We start from the raw sequence: 26,041 nt of genomic DNA, 5'->3' as shown, positions 1-26,041 counted from the left end.
GATTCAGTGAACGTGCCTGTTGAACTGTGGACGCGTCAGTCTCGTCGTTCGACGGCATGTTTGGAGATGTTGTTGGCGCGTCGCGAGCTGCGCTGCTTTGATTTCCCATGGCGATGCAGATCTTGAGGGATATTCAGGGCGGATAATGCACAGTTGATCGATTTTGCGGACGGGGAAACGTCGACGAATAATTAGTACGTAGCGCTCAAGACACCAAATGGCGATGATGCACGCGGGCAAAGCTAAAAAGCAGGCTTGAGGAATGACGTGGGCAAGAGTCGCTGGGATGACAAGACGCAGCAGAACGTTACACAGTATCAACAATATCTTTTGATCTAATCGACAGGCTCCTAAAAATGATTGATCCCTACAGGAGTCCGAAACGCAAGCAATGCATCCAAGTCAATTAACACGCCAAACCGATCGTCTTTCGACAAATAATAGCATAGTCGGAAGTCCAACCGTTTACAGCAGAACAACGCCAGCGCCAACACCAGCAGCGACGACCATGTACAGGCCGACGGCGGAGTTGAAGACGCGGGCGATGGGGGCGTTGGTGATACCAAAGTCCTCGTTGTCACCACCGTTAGAGTCGCCGGTGGAAGTAGGATCGGACATGGCGCCAGTGGCGGTGGCAGCCTCGGCGTTGATCTTGGAAGCAGAGGCGAGGGCGTCGGCGCAGTCCTCGCCGTCGTCGGCATCCTTGGTGGAGGCCTTGCCGTCAAAGTCGCAGGCATCCGCGGCATTGTCAAGAGCCTCGTAGTACATGCCGAGGAGGATGGTGAGCTTGGACTTGGAGTCGCAGGCCGAGTAGGCACCGTAGATGCCAGTGGTGCCGTTGCCGTTGATGGCCTTGCAGAGGTCGCCCTCGTTCTCGCAGATAAAGTCAAAGATGTCGCCATAGTCCTCCTTGTCGACCTTGGCCTTGACCTCACAGCCAGAGGCGGCAACAGCGCAGTCGCAGAGATCCTGGCTAGGGGTGGGAGGAAGACGAGCGTTGGCCCTCCAGTACTGGGAGAGGTCCGGGCACTCCTCACGCTCGTGGTCCTGGTCGTAGTCATCCTCGTCAACACCCTTGGGGTCGACCTCGGCGTGGGCCTTCTTGAGCTCGTAAAAGTTGTCCATCCTCTGGGGCTTGTTGTTCTTGTACTCGACGACACCGTAGTCATTGTCCTCCTGGTGGTACATGTAGACGAGGCCACCAGAGAAGACGCCAGTCATCTCATCGGAGAAGAGGGCACGGGTGTCCTCAAAGTCACGGCCCTCGGCACCACCCTGGGTGTTGCAACCGTACTCGGCAAAGAAGACGGGGACGTTGTAGTTCTTGTAGAAATCGACCCAGTCAGAGTAGCCAGACTTCTCCATGGAGGAGTCGCCGCACCATGAGTAGATGTTGTAGCCCCAAAAGTCGGTGGCCTCCTCATCCTCACCGCAGTTGAAGTAGGTGGCAATGTCATCGCGGATGTCAGGGTGGTCGTTCGTAGCGTAGCCGACACCGAGCTTGTAGCCCTTGTCCTTGATGTGGGCCTTGGTGTCACGCAGGGCAGCCTTGACATAGGCAGAAGCCTCGGTGTTGTTGTTGGCATCCGAGACCTCGTTACCGGCGAAGAAACCGATGACGTTGCTATAGTTGGCAAGCTCGTCGACAACGGCCATGTAGCGCTTGTAGTGGTCGACGGTCCACTGGGGGTCGTCACGGACGATGGACAGCGCGGGCTGGGAGAGATCAGAGAGGACGTAGATGCCAGCCTCGTCGAGGAGCTTCATGCACTCGCTGTGATCAGCGTTGGGGTTGACGGCATAAGTGCGGATGGTGTTGATGCCAAGCTCCTTCAGCAGAGGAACGTCCTTCTTGCAGAGATCGGGCTGAGCGAGAGGATCCTTGTACTTGTCGCTGTCATCGTTGGTCTGACCCTTGGCGGATGACTCCTCCTGGTAGGCGATACCCTTCATGAAGAACTGGGTACCGTTCTCGTAGAAGAACTTCTGGCCCTTGATGTGGATGGGGGCGAGTTCAGCGGTGGCGTAGCTCGCCAGAGCGAGCATGGAAAGTTTGGAAAGCATTGTGAAGAGTTTGCAAGTTTGCTTATGGGTGAATTTGTTGATGCTGAAACAAACGTGTGTGACGCGAACGCGGACGTGCGAAAGAGAGTCGGGAAGATGAGGCCTGGAAGGGAGGCGGCGAACCTCGGACTACCGATGAGCCGGGTAGAGGGCAAGAGCGTTTTGAAAAAAGGGTAAAGAATTAGTGAAGGAGGAAGAAAGTCCGCGCAACAGGAGCGATTGTCGTTGATCTAAGAAAGAAGAAGGAGGAGAGGGAAAAGAGGCAGGCGCCGTCGCGAAGATGAAGGGTTGCCAAGCTCAGACCAGCGGCGAGTCGAGCCCCTGATGGTTGTCCTGGAGTCCCCACATTCGCGAATTAGGCGATGCAACCTCTGAATTCATGACCCAAACGCCCTGAAGAGTATCGAGGCGCAGCAGCTGCCACGGCGCTGGGCACTTGGAGGTTTGTTCCATTGGCAGGTCTCTAGCCAATGGTGGGCGCGGATGCTGCAATTGGAAGGCAGGGATTTCGCGTTGACACAGTGCATTTAAGCAAAGTGCGGTGGGGACCACTAGCCTTAGCGTCATCTCAGGATTGCTATCAGTAACGCCGCAAGCCAAGGCGCGACTCTGTTAGTCCTCCCTCAAAACGCGATAACGTTTTACGCTTGTTTCAAGCATAATGCCGAGGGAGCGTCCGGCACACTGTGTCTTAGACTTGTTCGTAGCCCATCACGAGCGGGAAAAAGGGGGCAATCTCCAGTACATCTTACCCATGCAATAGACCGTCAAGGACTGAAGATGCACACCGTGCCGGCTCATTTTGATTTCGAGGCCTTCGTCGGGTTCATCATGATTCTACGAGAGATCCCCAAGACCGCCAAGTGATGGGTACGCAATCGCATCCGCATTAAACAATCAGTTGCCAGTTTGCCACAAGCCATTGGCTTCACTAGCTCGCAATTCCTGCTCCTGCTCGGAAATCTTGTGTGAATAAGCTGACGCGTTACTGTATTACTACTTCGAGAGCCCTTTTTCCACGTCTCCACGGATAGTCACAGATCGCCTCGTCAAATTTGGGGCCTGTCCACAAAATCCGTCGTCGAAAGGCCTCAAAGATCACTCATACGTCTCAGATCGCGCGACGGAAACCCTCCCCAGTCGAGTCTTGTCGTGCATGGCGCTTATGAGCTTGGCTTTTTCTTGTAAGTTCTTGATGACTGGACGCCTGCTCCATGAGCGACAATTGCCGTGGATTTCCTTGTCGAAGCTTATTTTCCTTGTCGATTCGCAAGACGTCGATGCATTGAGTGACCGTGGCAGTGAAACGCTGCATTCCTTGTGCAGAGCGAAGATCGTGATGTCCTTTCGTTTCAGATCGCGTGTGCCACAATAGGGCTCAACTTGATTGGCGTGCCCACGCGAGCAAGACTGGGAAGAGCTGTCTCATCGACCGAAAACCATGTTAAAAGCGATGCCAATACCGTAAAGGACTTTTTCCCACGCGTCATACACCTTCTTCACACCTCCATTCGTTGGGCGAGGCGACCGGGCGTGTGGATCATCGTGAGACGCGTGGCTCGCATTGTGTTCGGCGTGAGTGGCCATGGTGTCTCCAATTCAATGTAATGCGCAGTCTATTGGACCACAGCTTTCGCGGATATGCGGTTGTGTTGATGAAAGTTCGTTTTCTGATGCTAAGAAAAATTAGGTTGAGCTCCAGAGAAAGGGCCCACGAGCTAAAATATAAGGTTGCTTTGCGCGACACAGCCTCGTTTTATAGCTTATTCCAACATCGCCATCGAGCAAATGCACATCTCACTTCATCGTTATGCAGCGAACTGCCTGATGGCGACTTTTGCCCGTCAGGTGAGTCAATGGTAAGGCGTTCACTGAAGCAAGGCGCAGCCGACTCTGCCACGTTATTATGCATGATGAGTCCCCACCATCATCGCCACCAAGGCCGCAAGGCGTGTGCCCTCAATCATGTTCGTTGTTTGTCACATTTGTGATGTCAATACTTCGTAAGTTTTATTACCAGCCATACTGATTAAGTCTACTTTAATACTGATAAGGGGACTGTGTCTATACTGGTCGTTACTCGTGATATAAAGCCAAGGGTATCGTATCGCAATGCGCTGGAAGTATGGAAGTAAAGCATCAGGGCGTTGAACCCGCACATGAAGGGTAAGGCACGCCAAACACAAAGGTCATGGCCCAGATGCGCGCGCTCTTCTCACGCGCCTGGACCTTGAGGATATGTCGTGTCGCACTCGACAGCGCCCACCTTCGTCCCGCGAACAGGCGTGCCAGAGGGTTGTGGAAGCTAAACGGCTGCCGCGCTGCTCCCGCCAGGGGCGCGTTGGTCGGCATGAGATCCTCCAAGGACATGTTCAGGACAGAATCGGCTGTTGTTGTGTAGTCTTGCTGCTGAGTCTCATCCCAGACAGACCAGAAAAGGCGACTCCAAGGCTCTGCCGCCTCAAAGAGCTCCGCGTCGAACCTTTCCATGTCGTCCACGGACATTCGAAGGAACTCCAAGTACGCCTTTATCAATCGGACGACGTCGTTGGCCCGGCAGTCCATTAGATTGCGGCTCCTCCATATGGTGGTCGCATGGTAGGCATGCTCTCGTTCGCGGGCGTTGCCTAGATCCGCCAAAAGCCAGTGCGTGGCTTCTGTCAGCGGCAATCTCTCCGTGGCATTGTGCCTAGTGCCCAGGAAGATGTTGTCCATTTTCAGATCATCGTGGCACAGGTCGTGATGTGCGTGCATATCCTCCAGGGCCTGGAGCAATCTGTTCAATGAAGGTCGGTAGATGATGTCCAGGTCGCGTGCTGTATACACCGGCTCTGACTCGTGCAGCCGCTGACCGAGTTTGGCCAGATTACCATTCACCTGGAATTCTGTGACAAAATGCCATTTCCGGGGCTGAGGTTGTTGCTCCGTTGGTGGAGATGCCAGAAAGTAGTCTGTCACTGGCAGAAAGCTAGCGTCGTCTTCGATCATTTCCCCACGCCCTACTATCCCACCCATGATCAGCGATGCGGCAACTTCAGTCGGCCACCTCTGTTCAGGCTCATGCCCGGGAACGCAGTTTCGAAAAGGTGTGTGTCGCTCTCTGTAGACCTTGACGACAACATCGCGATAGCGGAATGCCTCTCCTTCGAACCCGCCACCCAGTTTTGTCCATTGCAGGCCGTCGTTCAATAGCGCGTCCCGCGAGTACGCTGATTTGTCCGCGGAGTCTTGGTATGGCGCTCGCTCCATCGATTGCCATTGCGGATCGGCGAGACGGATTTGCTCCTCGACAGAAAGCCGCGTGAACTGCGTCGGGCTGTACTTGATGGACAGCTCCCGGCGTGCTGTGCAGAATTTGTCGTAGGCGTGCAACAAGCACAGGAGGAGGAGAATGGCTAGAAGGGCTCGTGTAATGCGACAGCTGCGCGGCGTTGACCGCAAAGATGTCCACGACCGGCGCCTCCAGGTGCTGGGACTCGCTGGCCTTGTCTGCTTGGACATTTTGAGGCCCTGTATACCTTATCGAATTCGGGATACGTAGTGGTGTTCACTCTGGGGGGAGGGCTTGCTTTTGTAGGTGGACTTTGTAAGTATACAACCCTATGTCATCGACGATGCTGTTGTCATCACACGCGATCGGCGGCACGAATATTTCGCGCCGGCTCCGGTACTCGTCGCTTGGCAAATTTCTTGCTCATGTAAGAGCCAAGCATGTGCAGCTCGGGCGAAGAAGAGGACCAGATGTGACACTAGACTAGGTGCGCTGCTGTGCGTTACGTCAACGTGTGTCCATCCGCCTGGCCAGAGGGCAGGACAGCTTGGCAAGGCGCCTCTGCTGCGTACTTTGGATAGGCTCCTGAGACCTCAGTCGTGAGATGGTTGAAGCACTGACGACAGACAAAGCGGCGGGACTGGGGGCGCAACGTGCGTCGGGGGCCATCGGTTTGCTGTCAGACCACGCCGCAAATGCCAATGACGGCTGAAATCAAACCTGGTTGCACAGCTGGGGTGTTGTCCTGCTTTGTCTCTGCAAAGCAAGGCAGCGGCGAGGCTTGGCTCCAGCCCGTTTCAAATGTAATTCTGACGCGACAGGGACGACTGGACGGGCGCCATCTCATGAGAGATTGCACATAATGATAACGATTGGACACCATCGCCAGATGCCATCAGCTGTTGACACGCCCGTCGAGGTGAGATCGATATCGAAAGATTAGATTTAGATGGATAAACAGTGGACTTTTTTCCGATATTATGATGATATTGTGCATCCGACCATGTCCGTTTTGGGATCTGGCCCATCCATGATTCCATCATGATCCATGTCATGCATAGCCAATGATAGGGCAGTGGGACTGTCACGACAAAAGAACAGGATCAGAAATTCATTAAATATCCTTCGGTCGTAATAACCTTTTCTCAAAACGTGTATACTATTTTCCTTGCTCATTCATGAATAACAGCAAAAGGCAGCAAGATATATATATCTTGCTTCTCAGCGGTGCCAGGGCGCACTGAGTCTGTTCCGATCAAGAGAAACAGTCGTCAAATTGCCCAAATCATGACTAGAGCTCTTTGTTGTGATCTGCCATGAGAAACCACTGTAGCTGCCTGCTGTGGATGAACCAGGCTGTCAGATACCCATCACCCCCATCGGATGGACCTACAAGACTGAAATTTCTGGCTTGTGGTCCCTCGATATCTTGCAGAGCTGGTGTGTTATACTTCCTCATTTATCAAACAGGTGGACTTCTCAGACCAGGAAGGCTTGATTGCTGATGTCACGGATCTCTTGCACTCGTCCGAAGCAACTTCACGAGACAACAGTAATAAGACAGCCAGTCATAGCAAGGAGTGTCATTTCTAGAGATACAAGAGCTACATGGCAGTTTTGGAAGGCAATGAAACCTTCCACGGCAGCCCTGGTGTCTGCGATTTTAAAAAACAACTCGCTCAAACTCCCAGCATCATAGCATTTACCATTGACCCCTTTACAAGCCCCCAAACCGCAGCGCAAACCTGGGCAGACTAAAAAAATAGCACCACACCCTAGATCAGTCGGGTTGATCATCAGTAGGCGCCGTCTACCTTGAATCATCGTCCCCTTGATCGTACGTGATAGTCACGACATCAGTCCTTACGATGCGACCATCGCGCTCCTTTTTTCGCCAACCGTGGCCTCGTCTGTTCGTGTTCACGTCATCATCCCGAAGAATGCTCTCTTGAGAATCCACATCAGCATCGCGAATTCTTGAGCCGACTGTGTGCTTGGTGCCCATGTGGCTCTGATTCTCGCTGCGGTCTCGACGGCTGTCGTCCAGTTCCATGTCGCTTTTCATACGACCATGACTCGAGGAGCCGTAGTTCTGGTATCCCGATGACCCATTCAAGGTGCGACGGCCGAAGAGTAGATCGACCAGTGGCTGCAGGACCGGAATACAGCAAGCGATGATGATGGTGGCGGCCTCGACGCTGCTGCACGTTAGTTGACTGTCTTTCTGACATCCGACAAACAAACTCACACAGTCCAGACAACAAGATCCGACGTGTCATACGAGAAGTCGGCGCTGGCTAGCGATGGCAGACGCGTGCACTTGTAAATGGCAACAACGGTAGCACTATGAAATCAGTGCCTGAACAACATCTTGCCAAGATCGGGTCAGACTCACATTGACCCGATGCCCAGGGCCACACATAGCGCAATCTTCTTTCGGATGTTGATCTGCAGCTTCCAGAGCACAACAGCGGGATACACGGCGAGGTATAGATCGGTCACGGCGGAGAATCCTAAAGAGGACTGTCAGTGAATGTGCCTTTCTCTCCAGTGAAACATGCTTACCTCCAGCAAAGATGGCATAGTCCACGAGAACCCACTTGTCAATGCAAGTCTTGTCGGTAATACTAAAATTCCACAACGACTCTGCAGGCGAACACTGGGCATATAGGATGACCACGCACCCGAGCAGAGCAGCCACACAGAGTATCGACAACGCCCAGAGGAAGATGCGGTGCCACTTGCTGGGAATCAATAGGCGCTGGAGTAGCGCGACCACAGCCAGCTTAGGTATGCCAAAGGCCACAATACCAAAGGGAAATCCGAGAATCGTCCAGAAGATGGAACCTTGCTTATCGTTGAGACTGAGGGTGTCGAAGTGTTTGCCGTTCCCGTTCTGTGTTGCTACAATAGCCATCACCACGCACGTCCACAAGAAGAGCTGCTTTCTTAGCATCCAGACTAGCGAAGGAAGAAGAGGGTTCAACATACAAGAGACGGCGCCACAAGCCAGTCGTCGAGATGCATCTTGCCCATGATCTTCTGCCTCGTGAAGATTCGGGCGGCAACAAAGATTGTGCTCACGGCCGAGAGTGTGACAGTTACCGCTACGATAGACGGGGCCTTGTTCGCAGCCAGATAGGCCGCCGTCTGATGAGGCAGCAACGGCGGCTCCGCGTTGGGATCGGTCTGAGGTGCCATCCTGACCTAGCCTTTGACGGCGCGAAGGGGAGCTTCTAGGGAGATTGAGATGGTTTAGCAGTCCAGTCTGCTCGGCACAGAAAGATTCTATGGCAGCAACAGATTGAAGAACAAAGAGTGACTATCGATGACTGGCTGATACCTTGCGGTCCACCTCGGGGCCGGATCGAGTGGGATACCTAATAAAGACATTCCATTTAATAGGGGCGTCAGCGCCTCTCTCGAAAGGGGTGGCCTCTGAGGGCACGGCTGGGATCCAAGGCCATGGGCCGCTTTCCAGGAGGGCTGGCTCTTCCGGATCGGTGTTGTAACAACGAAGATCTCGTCGCAGTCCGGGTCCGCAGATTGTCCGGCAGATGAAAATACTTTCGAGAAAAGATCGTATTCGGGATCGAACGCCCCTGGCCACGCAGAGCCTGTCGAGGATCGGCCATTGCATGTGACAAGCCTCGCAATGAGGCCCTCCAGTCGTGCCTAGGCTTGCCTTCGCAAGAATCGTACCAAAACTTGAGACGTCTGTCCCGTCCCCTGTCGCCTTCTTCATCCCTGTCCTCTACCTCTGTGCCGCACACGGCTTGTTACATTGCACTCACGACGCATTTTCTCCTCGTGACTCGGCGCTTGAGCGTTCCCTCCACGGAAAGATCCGAGTGCCACCCGGAACTCAGGAATTCCAAGCCATTGTTTCCGTTAAAAGGCTTGAATATTGGTTCATGTTCGGTTTTCCAGCAAAGGCGTGTCAAGTATTGATTGCGCGGGACTATCGAGTCTATCGAGGGTTCCGAACGACGCGGGTGCTACAGGAAATGATCAATCATTTATCACAATGTACATGGCCTACGTAGAATGCAGCTTAGAGGTCTAAGTGCTTGGCCATGTCCCTCAGCCGCCCGGATATCCCTGTTCATCCTCAAGCGCGATGGTTCGGTCGTCCTGTTTCAGTATGATTTATAACTGCTCGGGCTGGCCATCTTGAATTCTGGATGAATGAATGAGGTCTGTATATTTTATATTTTTGAATCCTCTAAGGAAATCAATTCCAGGGGCGGGGTCGACCCGAATTTATCCTGGATAACGCGGCCGGCTGTCCGGGGTCAGGGGTGGTGCCACATCCGGGGCAAGGAGCCGGCTCGCATCCTGGCACGACCCACCTCGTGGGGGATAACACGTTGATTTACGAAGCATCGAGAAAGGCTGGAGATTAGCCATGAATTCTCGCCGTTTCCACGTATGTAAGCCTCTCCAGCGTCTATTTATTTACCTGTTATCTCACTGAGGCTGTCAACCACCTACGGAAGAAGCCGAAGCAAACTACCAGACCATTCGGTAGCCAGAGCCATACTGATAATAATCCTTGCTTTGTACACCCTTTCCTACAGAAGTCTATGAGTGTCGGCCGCACGCTTCATCCGTTGCCCCCGTGTCCTAAGCTGCCAAGTCACCCCACACACCATATGCATTATGTCCTGCTGGTGACAGCTATTGTAGAAGTGACAGACCACTGTAGCCTGATGCTCGACCCCAAATTTCGTGGCGATCTTGGTACTGATTCGGCTTCAGTCGAGGTCTATAGAACGCTTTGACCTAATAAGCAAGAGTTGGTGCCTAATCACTCTGTGACGAGTCACATCCGTCTGGAGCTACTGTTGTAGTTGCATTTCTCAAACGAGGCCGGCGCTATTACAATGCGTTGAAAAGGGGCTGGGCGCACCTGAGAGAACCCTCGTGCCTGCGTATCACGATACTCGTGCTGTATGCAGGTTGCAGGTTGCAGGTTGCAGCTGTTGATAGCAGACACCAACTACCTCAATCGTATGCGATAATACCAGACCACATGTGATCCATCAAACTGGTCGGCAGATGTTGGTATGCAGGTTCGAACCCCTCTTCCATAGTTCAGGGGTTGGGTGCCTACCGCCTGGTAATTAACCTGGTTAGCTACGCTGATATCTCTTGTGGGCAGTCGTCTGCAACAACGTCCTGGATAGAGGCAGGGTCCACGGGTTGGCGTCGAAGACTGGGAGATTCCAGCCCAGGGGCCGTGGCCATCCCTACCTGGGTACCGAGTCGAGGCATAATACATCTGTCAGAACTCACCCAAGATTCCATTCCGTGTCATTCAATTTTTCCCCTCTTCTCATAATCCCATCGTCCAAACACCTTACCTGGCCCGCCCCTATTGCATCTGTAGCCTGTCCCTCGCATTGCTTCTTCCAGTCCTCTCTGTGTATCGCAAACATGACCGTCAGCAACGGAGACGCAAAGCCCGCAGAGGTATCCGTCACCTCCGTCACAGATGCTGCCGCCGTGCCGTCTTTGATCAAGCAGATCAGTGCTCTGGGTGATAACTTTGGCGAGAACACCAGCGATGAGACTCGTCTGAGTCTTTGCCTAAAGGCTAGGGCTCTATGGAAGGCTCTCGAGACTCCCCGTGAGACTATGATCCGCCATTGCTGGGGTCAGGTATGTCTCGATTCTTTTGAAAGCCAAGACACTCATCCAGTCTGACACCATCCAGCCTGCCGCCATGTGCGCTCTCACGGTCGGAACAGAGAAGGGCATCTGGGAGTATCTCGCCGAACACCCCGGTCCCTTCAAAGCAGCCGAAGTCGCCAAGGCCAAAGAAATCGACCCTCCCATTCTGTGCCGCCTGATGAAGCACCTCGCCGCCATGGGCTACCTGAAGGAGCTCGGCCCCGACACCTACGAGCGAACCAACTTCACCAAGGCCATGGCCGTACCCATCATTGGCCAGAGCTACCCTCCCATCTCAGGGGGCTGCAACGCTGCGCTTGACCAATTCTCAAAATGGGCGCACAAGACGGGCTGGAAAACGCCCAACAGCATCTCTGATGGGCCCTATCAGATGGCGTTCAACACGGAGTTGAATTTCTTCCAGTGGCTTCAGGCGAACCCACCGTATGGCCAGCAGTTCAACTACCACATGGGCGGGTACCACCAAGGTCGTCCGTCGTGGATGGACCCCGGTTTCTACCCCGTTGAGGAGAACCTCGTCAAGGGCTTTGACAATGCCGAAGGCAGTGCCCTGATTGTCGACATTGGCGGTAGCATTGGTCACGATCTGGAGGAGTTCTACAAGAAGCACCCCAATGTTCCTGGTCGTCTCATCAACCAAGATCTCCCCATTGTCATCGGTCAGATTGAGAAGCTCGACGACCGCATCGAGCCCATGTCCTACGACTTCTACACCGAGCAGCCCATCAAAGGTACGTATCTATCCTCATTCTCCACACATCAGATACTAACGAACCCCAGGCGCCCGAGCGTACTTTATGCACTCCGTCCTCCACGATTGGCCCGACGAAACCTGTCTCCAGATCCTCTCCAACATCACCGCGGCCATGAAGCCCGGCTACAGCAAGCTCCTTATCAACGAGAACGTGATTCCTGACACGGGTGCGCACTGGGAGACCACGGGATTGGACATCATGATGTTGACGTTGCTGTCTTCTCGGGAACGCACAAGGGAGAACTGGGAGGATCTGTTGAGTAAGGGCGGTTTGAAGATTAGTGGTATCTATAGTAGCAGGGAGGGGGCAGAGAGCTTGATTGAGTGTGAGCTGGCGTAAGGTGGGTATATTTGGATGTTTAAATGAGTAAATGGATTTCAATGCCTATGTCTTCTTCGAATGGACACTCATCTAGCGTCCGGTGTCAGCTTCTGGTAGCATTGGGGTGGAATTTGAGTCTTGGAGGAACGCCAGATGTGACTACCGACGAAGTTCAGGGGCTCGATTCAAGCTGCAACCAAAGCGGTGTGAGAACACAGTACCAAAAATTGAGTATCCATTCCTATGTTACTTTGATGTTCTGGGGATTTCCTCCGCGAACTTGAGCAGAAATCTTTTTATTGATGTCGGCAACCCCATTTCATGCATTCAGGGGTCTTGATTCTTGAACCAAACGATCCTACAGGCCAACGACAGCCGGCGTCGACGTGTTACAATAAAGTTCTTTCAGTGGGCTTATATTGCTTCGTGGTTTAACCATTTACTCTCACCTCTTTACGCAATAATCATCGCCCGAGTGACCCTTTATCACGTTGTTTGTCAGGCTCAGCATGCCGGTAGTGGCCTGCGTAGGGTAGGTAACAAATACGTACCACGGCCCCTGAAGCCTTGATACCAGGCATCCACAAATCGAATTTCACCCCGGTCCATACTGCTGCGATGGTACAACCTCATATTTTGGTAAACCTCAATTCGACACCTGTCAAAGTCTCCCAGGCCTAATGCAAGGAACAGCAACCCTCACAAGCTGACGCCTTTGGCATCTCTCAGTCTCTTCACCGCGCGACACTAATGTGCCTAGTGTGTCCCAGATGCGATCGAGATCAGGATTTCGTCATAAGCTGCCACTGTCGCAGGCTCCTGGCCAAGACCTTCACGTCAGCCTTCCGCTGCCACAAGCCGCAAGATGGCTACGCACAATAATGATGTAACATGTCTCCAGAATACAGGCCACAATTCCACGCAAAGAAGAGGATCATGGAGGCCTGAAGAAGCAGCGATTTGACGGCAGTGGAGAATCTCCTCGTTGTGAGGACACTTTGGTCCGAAACATTGAGCATCGCAAGGCATGATGTCATATGAAAATGTAGTCAAGAAACTTCCTTGGAGGGGTATATGAGCTCCCAAGGGTCAGAGTTGGTTGCTCTCTTCTTCATCATCATCATCAATTCTACCGTCCGTACTTTGATACAATCGAAACCGACTCACCCCAAAATAACAACATCAAATCAGCGAATATGGTTGGCAAGGCTCCCAGTGAAGGTCAGAAGGTAAGCATTGACTGAGAATCCCAACCCGACGAAGCTCACACGACCAGGTCGATCTCGGCCAGAACGCTCCCTCCAAGGTTGAGGGTGCCGGTGTGGCCACCGAAGGCTCGCTCGCTGCCGAATCCCTCCAGGAGAACGGTGGCTTTGCCGCCAACAAGGGCATCCACGGCGAGAACACGTCCTCCAACGCTTCCACCACCGCCACCCTAGGCTCAGCCCCCAACGCCATGTCTCGCGGCGAGGCCAACGACCGTACCTCGGGCAACGCCGCCTCCTACGACGAGGCCACCAACTCTGGCTCCTTCGCCGAGGGCCAGAAGGCCAAGAGCAACGCTGGCGCTGCTCCCACATACATTGCCTCCCAGTACGCCGTGGATCAGTCCGGTCCCCACGGCAAGAACATCACCGAGGGCTTCGACGATGCTGGCGTCCAGGACGGTACCCAGAAGGCCTTCAACGCCGCTGTGGGCACCAAGGACGACCCTGCTCGTGTTGCGGAGCTGCAGTTTGAGCAAAACAACGAGGCCAGGACAAGGGGAGCTGGCCCTCGTGACGGAGAGATCACCAACGAGACCAAGTACGATGCGCTGAACTCGTCCACGTCTGCTTAAGGGAATTTGTGGGAATGAAGGCGTCCAGGAACTGTATCATAGCATCTATGAATGACGACACGACGATCTGAAAGTCATGATTTACTTACTTGGTCGGATGCCGTTTTGCGCCGCCTAAATGGTCTCATAGTGTACTAACTAGCATGCGCCTATTGGGCAATAGGCTTATTTTCGTTGTCCAGTTCCAACGTGCTGAATACTCTCGCCTACAACAGCAACATGGGTCGCGTCTACGAGCACTCCATCCCTCCCAGCGAAGCAAAAATGATGCCCCCGCACAGATTTGAACTATGGACCTTTGCATCACTTGTTGCTACAAGTGCAACGCTCTACCCCTGAGCTACAAGGGCTGTGATCCGGGGAGCGCTTAGAGGGTCCTAGACGCCTACGACGTGGTGTGGCCACTGCCCGTCTTCGGGAAACATCAAACTCGAGGCATGGCCACAGAGAAAGAAGACGCATGACTCCGCCCAGTGGATATCAGCCGACGATACACTTCTAACTGATCCGTCCTACTGCGCGAGAAATTGTTCTGCGGCTGGAAAATTAGTGTCTGCATCGTGCTGAATGAGGGGACAAGGCGCATGACGTCAATTGCGCCCAGGCCCCAGGGTCCTGCCGGATAAGCACAGATCATTCGGGACCGTATCAAGGTGCCTTGGGTTTCAGACCAAACGGTGAGAACAAAGAACCGCTAATGAAAGCTTCGAAGAGTGAAAAGGGAAAAAGGACAGACATAATTAGGAACATCCCCCGGTGCAAAGTCAAAAGCTTTCACAAGCCCTGCCTCAGCTGGATGAGCCAGTCACCTTGATGGAGGGTCATGTCCAGTCGCCTCAATGATTGTCAGGCGGCTTGTCAGTGGCCGCCGCACCAAAAATTTGTCCCTCCACTGCCCCACCACGGCGAAAAAAATCACCCCGCCTCCAAACAGTGGCTCGACACTCATTCGAGGCAAAACGACTTTTTGAACAAACCACCAACCAACTCTTCTCTTGGACATTCCCGCCACTCTTTACTGAACTGGCGGTCGACACATTGCGTTGAGTCGTATTCTCTCCAATACCCTTGTTTCTTAGTAGTCGACACAAGGGACTTCAGTTGTTTAACGAGCACTACATTCTGTGCCGTATCTCCCTGACCCCTCCACTCTCTTCCTTTTTTCCCAACAAAGTCCGACAAGATGCCTTCCGCCTCCAAGGAGAAGCGCCTCGCAAAGAAGGCCGCTGAGGGCAAGCTCAAGGGCGGTAAGGCCGCCAAGCAGGCCGAGCCTGAGCTCGATGCCCACGGCAACCCCATCGTCAGCGATGAACCCGCTACCAACGACAAGAGTGCCGCCGAGATCGACCGCCTGGCCTCGCAGATGGACAAGCACGGTATCTCCGACCGTGTCACCACTGGTGTCCTCTCTTCGGTCGCCTCCAGCAAGGACGTCAAGATCACCAGCGCCAGTCTCGTGTTCCACGGACGTGTGCTCATCACAGACTCGACCATGGAGTTGTCCTTTGGTCGCCGCTACGGTCTCCTTGGAGAGAACGGCTGCGGAAAGTCCACCCTCCTCAAGGCCATTGCCGCCCGCGAGTACCCCGTCCCCGAGCACGTCGACATCTACCTGCTGAACGAGGGTGCCCCTCCCAGCGAGCTCGGTGCCCTCGAGTGGGTCGTCAAGGAAGCCGAGACTGAGCTGGAGCGCCTGGACAAGCTCGCCGAGAAGCTCCTTGAAGACGAAGGCCCTGAGAGCCCCGTCCTCATCGATCTCTACGAACACATGGACAAGATGGACCCCTCCACCTTTGCTACCCGTGCCTCTCTCATCCTGACTGGTCTCGGTTTCAACAAGAAGACCCTCCACAAGAAGACCAAGGACATGTCTGGTGGCTGGAGAATGCGTGTCGCTCTTGGAAAGGCCCTCTTCGTCAAGCCCTCGTTGCTCCTGCTCGATGACCCCACTGCCCATTTGGATCTCGAAGCCTGTGTGTGGCTCGAGGAGTACCTCAAGAAGTGGGAGCGCACCCTTGTCCTCGTCTCCCACTCGATGGATTTCCTGAACGGTGTCTGCAACCAGATGATCGACATGCGCGACAAGGAGCTCAAGTACTACGGTGGTAACTACGACTCGTACCAGAAGACACGGTCCGAGAACGAGACCAACCAGATGAAGGCCTACACCAAGCAGCAGGATGAAATTGTCCACATCAAGAAGTTCATTGCCAGTGCTGGTACCTATGCCAACTTGGTCAAGCAGGCCAAGTCCCGCCAAAAGATTCTCGACAAGATGGAGGCCGATGGCTTCATCCAGCCCGTGACACCCGACCGTGTGTTCAGTTTCCGCTTCGCCGATGTGGAGAAGCTGCCCCCTCCCGTTCTGTCTTTCGACAACGTCACATTCTCGTACTCCGGAAACCCCGAGGATGACCTCTACCGCAACCTCGAACTTGGTTTCGACATGGACTCCCGAACAGCCCTTGTCGGCCCCAACGGTGTGGGCAAGTCGACTCTGCTGCGTCTCATGACCGGCAAGCTATCGCCCACTGGTGGTTCCGTCACCCGCCACACTCACTTGAAGCTCGGTCTCTACTCGCAGCACAGCGCTGAGCAGCTTGACCTGACCAAGTCGGCGCTCGACTTTGTGCGCGACAAGTACCCCCAGAAGTCGCAAGACTACCAGTACTGGCGCCAACAGCTTGGCAAGTACGGTCTCAGCGGAGACTCCCAGACTGCCCTGATGGGCACCCTGTCAGAGGGCCAGAAGAGCCGTATCGTCTTTGCCCTGCTCGCCATCGAGAGCCCCAACATGCTGCTGCTCGACGAGCCTACCAACGGTCTTGATATCCCCACCATTGACAGTCTCGCGGACGCCATCAATGCTTATAGCGGCGGTGTTGTCGTCGTGTCCCACGACTTCCGGTACGTTTATTCTTCTTCCCCCACAGATGATGCACACAGCTAACCTGCGACAGTCTCCTCGACAAGATTGCCAAGCAGATTCTCGTGTGCGACAACCGTGCGATCCAGGAATGGGATGGCAGCATTGGCGAGTACAAGAACTACCTGCGCAAGAAGATGATCAACGCCGGCGCTGTCTAAACGGACGGCCGCCCGAGTTGAGTATGGATATGAGAACATGAGCAAAAGTTTATAGACAGCGGCCACCGAGGAAGCACGACACTTGCTGCTTCACTTCACATGTTAGAGGCCGCTTCACCACGCGGGCGCTGCACACTGCATCCACGCCATCATAGAGGATGGTCCTTTTGCAGTCATGAACGCCCAACAGTCAGGAAGGGGCACGGATACCCCCTTTTCATAGAAGCGGTCTAGTCGGCCGGATGGATGAATGAGTTTTTGTCATGGGTTAGAAGGCATCTAGGATTTTCTTTGTCGACAAATTGTTACGTGCATTGCCAATAGACTTATCTGCGCAGGTGTGCTTTGATGCGTCGTGACTGTAGGGTGTGTTGAATAAGGTGCTCGGCTCACCAGTCCCGTGGTGGTGAAGACCGAGCGAGCCGGCTCGCAATCACGTGATACCTGTTTGACCGCTGTGACGCGCGTGGCTGGATTCGGACAAGCGCGAGATTGCCCAGCCAGATAGGGCGACATTAAAGCGCGCACACTAAAGGGAGCAAGACAAGATACAGCGAGCAACAGTCGGCCAACGTAGTAGAGACGCCTACAGTATCATTAGGATGCGCACAAATGCATATCTGATGAAAAGCTTCGAATAAGCAGAGGAAATCAGCAGGGCGAGCTGCCCCGGTATCACCAACACCGGATTGTGTGATTGTGTCTGCTTCTGGGACACCCTGGTCCGTGCCCCAGACCGGAGACAGCGTAATTATTATGGGTCTCAAATGCAGCCGCTCGAATTCTGTGTGCACTGCCTTTTCCCCTGATGATGATGATGAAAAAACTGGCCAAGCAGTCCGAAGAATGATGGCAAAGGGAAATGACGTCCGCCGTCGGATACAATAAGGGATTTCGAGTGTATGCACCGGTCAAAAGCAATATAGCATGGAGCTTGTCTCGATCGTGATCCCTGTGGGCGGCCATGGTGGAGGAGCCGGCAGGAATTAGTTGGTCGGGATGAGTACGGAGTAAGAGTAAGGTAAAGTTGGATGGGACACACGGGAGTGGATGAGGTGAGTTGAGGCGAGGCGAGGGCGCAAGGACAGCCTGCAATGGCGACAAAGGCGCGAGCAAGGTGTGCAACTGTACCAAATGGCCAGTTCATCGCGTAAAAACACAGGGAATCAGCGTACAAGTATTCGTTATCAACCCCCATGCACAGCAATTCTCGTCATTTGTCGGAATTGAAGTCATCACCACCAGATCGCGACGTCGCAGCAGTCGACGGCCTCACCCGCAAAGAGCGGCAGGACCAGCCGGGCGCTCTTCCCCCAGCCTGACACGCCCACCTTAACCCCGGGATCGTGTCCATCTTCTTCTTCTTCAGCCTGTCGACCAACTTTGCTGTCCACATTCCCATCACTTCGTGGACCTGCGTGCCCGCTACTGCTGTTTCTCTCCCCATTCCTGCTTCTCGTCGTCTTAGTCGCACCGCGAGTCGCGATTGCAGATTGCTGCTTGCCATCGCGAGTCCCCGATTTCCCTCGCACCGCGACCAACCACCGTCCATGAGCCGTTAGCAATCTCCCCAACAACCCTCATCCGTGAGGGTCCAGCGCACGCGGGCCAAAATGGACAGCAACAGCTTCCGCTCCACGGTGCTGCAGGGAGACGGCCACGACCGTGACAGTCGGCGGGACGAGCGCGACCGTCGCGAGATGAACAACGCAGGGAGCCCGAGCCAAAGCCACAGCCATCACTCCACATTCAGATTACGCTCGCCCACTAGCAATAACCACCATCAGCAGCAACATTCTCGCAATCAACCGCCGCCATTCGCATCGCCCAACCACCATTCCCATCATCGTATCCATCAACCTTCGCCGCAGCCGCATCACCACGCTTCGCCGCCTCCATCGTCGCACCATCCATACATGTCACAACAGCCGGTGCCCCAGGCCTCACCTCCAGGAGCAGGTGGTCCTGTCGCGCCCGCCCTGCCTCCACCAGTAGGCCTGGCCCATCCTGCCTCGTCTTCTTCGCCATTGCATCCCCCCGGGGCATACTTCCCTCCGGCGAAGGCTTCACATCACGAATCGGCCGCGCCCCCGACCTCGCGAGCCTTTTACGACCCGACCAGCGATTCGGCGCCTGCTCAGAGGGAGCGACGCACCTCTGACGCCTCCTGGAACGCGAGACCCAAGGTGAGCAACGCGATGAACATTTCCCCGTGGCCGAGTCGACGTAACTTCAATTTTTTTTTTACGATCATTTCTTTTTTTCGCTTCCAGCATCAGACTCCCGACACGTTTGAAGCAATTTTCTAACGCGTTTTACCTAGTCTCCCGGGTACTGGCAAGATCGCCCACAAGCCCACTGGCCCCGTGAACAGCAACGCACGCCCAGCCGGGGTTCCGTACCGTTTGGATCACCCCCATCAAGAAATGCTGCGCCAGACACAAACAGCATGTCCAACGGCTCGGGTGTAGGCCAACACGGCCCGTCGCCTCAAAAGCCCCCTCCATCGAGCGTATGTCTCTTGTTTGACCATGTCGTGATCCAAACGTTGACCATTCTCTCAGGCATCTAACCGTGCCGACCCCATGTCTTTTTCGAACATTCTCTCCAACGCTGAACCATCGAAACCGCGCGAGCCGTCACCCGTACCTGTACGCCCCGTGGAGAACGAGCCCAAACCCAAGATCGAGCCCGATACTGAGACGCACACCGATCGAGACGTCATGGAAGATGACGACGAGACAGAACCCGAGCCTCGCGAGAGTGTTGTTCCCAAAAAGAGAGCAAGGAAGTCAACCAAAGGCAGGGCTTCCGACATTCGCGATGAGGCTGCCAAAGGTAGAAGATCGTCGACCAAGAGAGAGTCACCCGCACCTCCTAGTTCCCGCCCTCCGGTGCCTAAGCGACAGGCCAATGGGCAGCCGAAACCAGAGAAGACGTGGTCGACCGAGATGGAACGCCGTATAGGACAGGCTGAACGCGGTATCGACTCTGCAGACAAGACGCTTGCACCCGACGATGCCGATGTTGCGGCATACAAAGCCCGCGCCTCCAAGCGCCGGAAACTTATGGAAAGCTTCGAGGCTGACCAGGGTGTCCTCCGCCGCAACGACTTTGCAGTCACAGCTGGCAAGAAACTTGCGCGTCATGCCGAGCTCGGCAAGCGTCGCTATGACGAGGTCTTCTACGAGTCTGCACTCACTGAGGTGCGCGAGCAGGAGCTATTCGCTGAGAAGGAGCGCAAGAAGGATATGCAGCGCAAGCGCCGCCGTGAAAAGTCCATGGCTGTCACCCTGGAGCTCAAAGAGGCCGCCTTGGCTCGTGCAAACGCCGCCGAAGATGAGGAAGAGCGTCGGAAGCATCTGCGCGATGCCGAACGCGCAAACAAGAAGGCCCAACAGACAGAACACATCCTCCGCAAGGGGATCAAGGGCCCTGCCCGTAACGTGGATATTGGCATGGACGGCGGAGCCATGTCGTCGTTTGGAGCCTCTGACGCCGAGACAAGCACGCCCAAGAACAAAGCTTCCAAGTCTACCAAGAGTGGCAACCGGCCGAAGAAGTCTAAGGAGCAGAAGCAAGCCGAAAAGGACTCGGCCGAAGCGGCGCAGGCCGCCATCGACGCTGGCGAGGAGCTGCCCGCTCGCGACGAGTCCAAGGTCCGGCTCAAGATCACCAACAAGGGCAAGAAGGGCAAAGATAAGGACAAGATTAAGGACGAGTCCAAGGACAACGTGGACGGCGAGCCCGAGGCGCAGGACAAGGAAGATGCGAAGGAGAAGGTTGAAGACGTGCCTGATCTCGAAAAGAAGTTCATCTCGAAAGGCTACAACCAGATCTACGACCAGATCCTCCGCGATATTGCCCGCAAAGACGTCAACAAGACATATCGCATGGCATCCGACTCTTGCGCAACCAAGGCTAGTAACTTGAAGAAGACGGCCGTCCTCGCGTCAAAGGAAGCCAAGCGTTGGCAACTCCGAACGAACAAGGGCACGAAGGACTTGCAAGCTCGTGCCAAACGTGTCATGCGCGATATGATGGGCTTCTGGAAACGCAACGAACGCGAGGAGCGTGACTTGCGCAAGGCAGCCGAGAAGCAAGAGCTTGAAAACGCACGCAAGGAGGAGGCAGACCGCGAAGCCGCTCGCCAAAAGAGGAAGCTCAACTTCTTGATTTCGCAGACTGAGCTGTACTCGCATTTCATTGGCAAAAAGATCAAGACGGACGAGGTCGAGCGCAGTACCGATAACCCCGAGATTGCGCCCGCTGCGAACCAGCAGAACTCATCCATGGTCAATGTTAAGGAGCCTACTGGTCCGCTGACCGGCAAGGTGACTGACTTTGAGAATCTCGACTTTGACGATGAGGATGAGTCGAACTTGCAAGCCGCTGCCATGGCCAATGCGCAACATGCTATTGCCGAGGCTCAGAAGAAGGCTCGCGATTTCGACAACCAGGGTCTTGATATGGACGAAGAGGGCGAGATGAACTTCCAGAACCCGACCGGCCTCGGCGACATGGAGATTGAGCAGCCCAAGCTGCTGGACTGTCAGCTCAAGGAGTACCAGCTCAAGGGTCTCAACTGGCTGGTCAACTTGTACGAGCAGGGCATCAACGGTATTCTGGCCGACGAGATGGGTCTCGGCAAAACCGTGCAGTCCATCTCTGTCATGGCCTATCTTGCTGAGAAGCACGACATCTGGGGACCTTTCCTGGTTGTCGCGCCAGCGTCCACCCTCCACAACTGGCAGCAGGAGATTGCCAAGTTCGTTCCCGAGTTCAAGATTCTGCCGTACTGGGGCACTGGTGGCGACCGAAAGATTTTGCGCAAGTTCTGGGACCGCAGGCACGGCACCTACCGCAAGGACGCTGCGTTCCACGTTTGCGTCACATCCTACCAGCTCGTCGTGTCGGATGTGGCATACTTCCAGAAGATGAAGTGGCAGTACATGATTCTCGACGAAGCACAAGCGATCAAGAGCTCCCAGAGTTCCCGATGGAAGAGCTTGCTCGGTTTCCATTGCCGTAACCGTCTTCTCTTGACGGGTACACCCATCCAAAACAACATGCAGGAGCTATGGGCTTTGCTGCATTTCATCATGCCCTCACTGTTTGACTCTCACGATGAGTTCAGCGAATGGTTCTCGAAGGATATCGAGTCACACGCGCAGAGCAACACCAAGCTTAATGAAGACCAGCTGAAGCGTCTCCACATGATCCTCAAGCCATTCATGTTGCGACGTGTGAAGAAGCACGTGCAGAAGGAGCTGGGTGACAAGATCGAGGAGGATGTGTACTGCCAGCTGACGTACCGTCAACGTGCGTACTACAGTAACCTGCGCAACCAGATCAACATCATGGACCTCGTCGAGAAGGCCACAATGGGCGACGATCAGGACTCGGGTACGCTCATGAATCTTGTCATGCAGTTCCGAAAGGTGTGCAACCATCCCGATCTGTTTGAGCGCGCCGACGTCACTTCGCCATTCTCGTTCGGATACTTTGCCGAGACGGCTTCGTTTGTGCGAGAGGGCGACAATGTGCCTGTCGGATACTCTACGCGCAACCTGATCGAGTACAACTTGCCTTCGCTCGTCTGGACCGAGGGCGGTCGTCTGGACAGGGCCGGCAAAGACAACGAGAAGGCGGGCTGGCGAAACAAGGCCTTGTCGCACATGATGAACATCTACTCGCCGGAACATGTAAGGGAGAATCAGGATGGGTCCAAGGGGTTCTCGTGGCTGCGATTCGTTGACGCTGCTCCTTCGGACGTCTACAAGGCCACGCACAACAGCCTGTTTGACCGCGCGGCTGATGAGCTGCAAAAGCCTCAACGACTGGGTCGCTTCCAGGTTGCCTATGACGAGCCTGAGGATGGCAAGTTTGTGCCGGCTCACGCCTTGCTCCGGATTCGGGACCAACAAGAGCGCCGACCCTTGGCCGACATTACTCGTGAGGGTGTCCTCAGCAGCCTGATGAACGTTGCCAACCAAAGCTACTTTGACTCCGGCCTAGGCAGACTGGAGGCAGCCGGCAAACCGCAGGCCTCCGCACCCCCCATGGAGGTATCATGCAACAGTCGCGCCGCTGTGCTGGAACGTGAGAACACATTCTTCAACGTGCCGATGCGCAAGGCCTTGTATGGACCTGCACTTTGGGAGGAAGAGGCCCTCGTAGAGAACAGGGTACCGCTGGAGCTGTACCCACCTCGCAAGATGCTTCCCAGCCCGGATGGTGAGAAGAAGAGGTTCACGAACATTGGCGTGCCATCGATGCAGCGCTTTGTCACTGACAGTGGCAAGCTTGCGAAGCTGGACGAGCTTCTCTTCCAGCTCAAGGCTGGCGGTCACCGTGTGCTGCTCTACTTCCAAATGACGCGCATGATCGATATGATGGAGGAGTACTTGACGTATCGCAACTACAAGTACTGCCGTCTCGATGGCTCGACCAAGCTTGAGGACCGCAGAGATACGGTGCACGACTTCCAAACCCGGCCGGAGATCTTCATCTTCCTCCTGTCAACGCGTGCGGGTGGTCTGGGCATCAACCTGACGTCTGCCGATACCGTCATCTTCTACGACTCTGATTGGAACCCGACCATCGACTCGCAAGCCATGGACCGTGCTCATCGTCTGGGCCAGACCAGGCAGGTCACCGTCTACCGTCTCATCACCCGCGGAACGATCGAGGAGCGCATCCGCAAACGCGCCATGCAAAAGGAAGAAGTACAGCGTGTTGTCATCCAGGGTGGCGGCGCCAGTGTGGACTTCTCTGGCCGTAGGGCGCCCGAGAACCGCAACCGCGACATTGCCATGTGGCTGGCGGACGATGAGCAGGCGGAGATGATTGAGAGGCGTGAGAAGGAGCTGGCGGAGAGCGGCGAGCTCGAGAAGCAGCAGAAGAAGAAGGGCGGCCGTAAGAAGAAGGCTGACGCCCCGGCCAGCTTGGACGACATGTATCATGAGGGTAAGTTGACTTGCTTGTGTTCTTTTTTTGTACATCTGGCTAACTCAGGACAGGCGAGGGTCACTTTGACGATGCGAGCAAGCAGCAGTCCGGTACCGCCACGCCGGCCGAGAGCGAAAACAAGGGGAAGAAAAAGAAAAGTACGACCAAGCGCGCCAAGACGGCGAAGCAGCGCCTCGCTATTGCCGATGGCATGGTCGACATCTAGGCGGACAGTCGCGAGAATGGACGCCTCACGGCATCCACGCGTGCGCGCGCGGCGGGGGTGGAATGTACAGGATTGGAATTTTACACTTAATGAAGGGAACCAGCAAAACTTCAGGCGTTTGATCAGGGACAGCAAGAGCTTTTATACAGGGCGCAGATGCGCGGTGGTGGGCGCGATGCCGCGTTTGTATCAGTATTGATTCGGTAGACTTTGGCGGAGGATATGAAGCGCCTTGTTACAATACGGTTGTACATTGAATCCGCGTGACTGTTGGCTGACGCAGTAGCCATGTATGTGTATTTGTGCATGTACGTTGCTCTATAATTACATCTCTAAGTTCTCAACCCAGTGTATCAACTGACCGCCCAAACGCCAGACACCCAGCAAGCACCAGCACATTCATGTCAAGAGAATATCATACCCATCCTTTGTGATGCGCACCTCTTCCGCGCCGAACCCATACTTGCGCCTGATCAGCTCAAAGATGATGAGGCCGGCGCTCGTGCTGGGCACCTGGCGGATCGAGTTCCACCAGAAGCCCCTGTACAGCCAGCGGACGAGACCCGTCCCCTCCGCCTTGGCCTCGGCTGCGCAGACGGCGTACGAGGCCTGGTACGCGCGGTAGTAGGTCCTGAGCATGCGGAAGCGACGCTTGGGCGGCGTGGCGCGGATCTTCTCCGCCTTGGCGTCAATCTCCTCGAGGTTGTCCCAGTGCTGCACCTGAAAGTGCGTGAGCGGGTGGAGGAGGAGCTGCTGCGCAAAGGAGGCGCTCGTGCCGGCCAGCAGGAGGAACATGGGTTCCAGCGCGTAGTGCGGCCGGATCTGTGTGGTGCCCACCTCGTCGTCGTCCTTGTGCGTCGGTCGTTTCAGGGCGAGTAGGTCGATCATGTCGGCGCCGAGACCGGAGTAGTACCACGTGACGAAGCGGTAGTACCCTTGTGCTTTAACGTACTCAAACGTGCTGAAGAAGACGGCGCTGCCCAGACTGTCTTTGGCAAAGGAGAGACCCCAGCCCGCAAAGATGCCGCGCAGACCAATCTCGCGTAGCTTGGCCGCGCCAAAGGTCCACATGCTGCGTGGCTTCCCGTTGCCGTCGGCGGGCATGAGGTCTCGGTGGTCGAAGCGAGCCTGGAGCGCGTCCAGCGGTGCAGCAACGACAGACTGGATACCCCCCGCAATGAGACCTGCCATGAACGTGTGCTGCGGCGCAGGGGGCGGATAGACCCTCTTGGTCGCGCGGCCAGACTCCTCGTGCAGCCTACCAAGGATGTGCAGGTAACTCGTGTAGAGGACAGCGCCTACGCCCACGTTGGCGATCAGCGGCGGCATGATCTGCTGGGGGATGACGCTCCATCCTTGGTGTCGGACAGCTGAGGTCAGCACGCCAGGTGTCGTGCTTCGTAGGAGGAGCCACGTCTGGCGCATGAGCATGCCGATTCGCGAGGCATGCTTGTCATTGGCCAGCGCCTTGAGCATCTGCGCCGTCTGGGCATTGTGCAGCGTGCGCGCGTAGCCCAGGTAGTCCACCCTCGTGCGGAAGAAGGCCTTGGCCGGGGCGCGAAAGTAAAAGGCTACGACCTGGGCGCTGAGGGCGCGCACGGACGCTGCCGAGGCGGCTGTGGCCGCGTTGTTCCTTGGGTTCCTGTCCGGGAAGGGGTCTGCATCTGCGCGGGAGGGCGTCGAGGAGTCATGTGGGCCGGCACTCATTGTCCATCCGGCGCATGATGAGATGTGTGAGCGCGGCTGGGAGGTGGTAACGAACGTTGGATTCTCTCGTGGTGAGTTGGGCCGGTCGGAAGGATTGAGAGGTTGCGATTTGGGTGATGTGA

The 26,041-nt window shown here is 55.2% G+C and overlaps 8 protein-coding genes and 1 non-coding gene across 9 annotated transcripts; 4 read left to right on the top strand and 5 right to left on the bottom strand.

Annotated features, from left to right (window-relative positions):
- Positions 1-285: 285 nt before the first annotated feature.
- Positions 286-2,213, bottom strand: F5Z01DRAFT_173360 (beta-1,3-glucanosyltransferase). The gene has a single exon (XM_046257920.1). The coding sequence runs from the start codon at positions 2,062-2,064 to the stop codon at positions 466-468; it is 1,599 nt and encodes a 532-aa protein (XP_046116988.1). The 5' UTR covers positions 2,065-2,213; the 3' UTR covers positions 286-465.
- Positions 2,214-4,015: 1,802 nt separating this feature from the next.
- Positions 4,016-5,789, bottom strand: F5Z01DRAFT_173337 (uncharacterized protein). The gene has a single exon (XM_046257919.1). The coding sequence runs from the start codon at positions 5,563-5,565 to the stop codon at positions 4,204-4,206; it is 1,362 nt and encodes a 453-aa protein (XP_046116987.1). The 5' UTR covers positions 5,566-5,789; the 3' UTR covers positions 4,016-4,203.
- Positions 5,790-7,089: 1,300 nt separating this feature from the next.
- Positions 7,090-8,640, bottom strand: F5Z01DRAFT_172050 (uncharacterized protein). Its single transcript, XM_046257914.1, has 5 exons — positions 8,327-8,640; positions 7,901-8,276; positions 7,731-7,848; positions 7,584-7,679; positions 7,090-7,533 (listed from the first exon to the last, which is right to left on the bottom strand). The coding sequence occupies exons 1-5, from the start codon at positions 8,534-8,536 to the stop codon at positions 7,146-7,148; spliced, it is 1,188 nt and encodes a 395-aa protein (XP_046116986.1). The 5' UTR covers positions 8,537-8,640; the 3' UTR covers positions 7,090-7,145.
- Positions 8,641-10,774: 2,134 nt separating this feature from the next.
- On the top strand, positions 10,775-12,126 carry F5Z01DRAFT_675461 (S-adenosyl-L-methionine-dependent methyltransferase; the record flags this gene model as incomplete). Its single annotated transcript, XM_046265146.1, has 3 exons — positions 10,775-10,999; positions 11,055-11,763; positions 11,813-12,126. 3 exons carry the CDS (start codon positions 10,775-10,777, stop codon positions 12,124-12,126), a joined length of 1,248 nt encoding a protein of 415 aa, XP_046116985.1.
- Positions 12,127-13,304: 1,178 nt separating this feature from the next.
- Positions 13,305-13,948, top strand: F5Z01DRAFT_637810 (uncharacterized protein; the record flags this gene model as incomplete). The annotated part of the gene is made up of 2 exons (XM_046262313.1): positions 13,305-13,337; positions 13,385-13,948. The coding sequence occupies 2 exons, from the start codon at positions 13,305-13,307 to the stop codon at positions 13,946-13,948; spliced, it is 597 nt and encodes a 198-aa protein (XP_046116984.1).
- A 268-nt stretch (positions 13,949-14,216) lies between these two features.
- F5Z01DRAFT_t66 lies at positions 14,217-14,298 on the bottom strand. Its single transcript has one exon. It is a non-coding gene; the product is annotated as a tRNA-Thr (tRNA).
- Positions 14,299-15,131: 833 nt separating this feature from the next.
- Positions 15,132-17,035, top strand: F5Z01DRAFT_682272 (P-loop containing nucleoside triphosphate hydrolase protein; the record flags this gene model as incomplete). The annotated part of the gene is made up of 2 exons (XM_046265751.1): positions 15,132-16,855; positions 16,909-17,035. The coding sequence occupies 2 exons, from the start codon at positions 15,132-15,134 to the stop codon at positions 17,033-17,035; spliced, it is 1,851 nt and encodes a 616-aa protein (XP_046116983.1).
- Positions 17,036-18,441: 1,406 nt separating this feature from the next.
- Positions 18,442-24,463, top strand: F5Z01DRAFT_171970 (putative DNA helicase ino-80). Its single transcript, XM_046257913.1, has 4 exons — positions 18,442-19,221; positions 19,359-19,547; positions 19,600-24,004; positions 24,058-24,463. Exons 1-4 carry the CDS (start codon positions 18,649-18,651, stop codon positions 24,210-24,212), a joined length of 5,322 nt encoding a protein of 1,773 aa, XP_046116982.1. The 5' UTR covers positions 18,442-18,648; the 3' UTR covers positions 24,213-24,463.
- Positions 24,464-24,476: 13 nt separating this feature from the next.
- On the bottom strand, positions 24,477-26,000 carry F5Z01DRAFT_659061 (mitochondrial carrier domain-containing protein). Its single transcript, XM_046263739.1, has one exon. The coding sequence runs from the start codon at positions 25,917-25,919 to the stop codon at positions 24,612-24,614; it is 1,308 nt and encodes a 435-aa protein (XP_046116981.1). The 5' UTR covers positions 25,920-26,000; the 3' UTR covers positions 24,477-24,611.
- Positions 26,001-26,041: the final 41 nt, after the last annotated feature.

The sequence above is a fragment of the Emericellopsis atlantica genome (genome assembly GCF_019669845.1).
Source record: "Emericellopsis atlantica unplaced genomic scaffold F5Z01scaffold_18, whole genome shotgun sequence".
NCBI lineage: Eukaryota > Fungi > Ascomycota > Sordariomycetes > Hypocreales > Bionectriaceae > Emericellopsis > Emericellopsis atlantica.
Note: the sequence above shows the minus strand (reverse complement) of the source record. Positions and strands in the feature narration are given on the sequence as shown.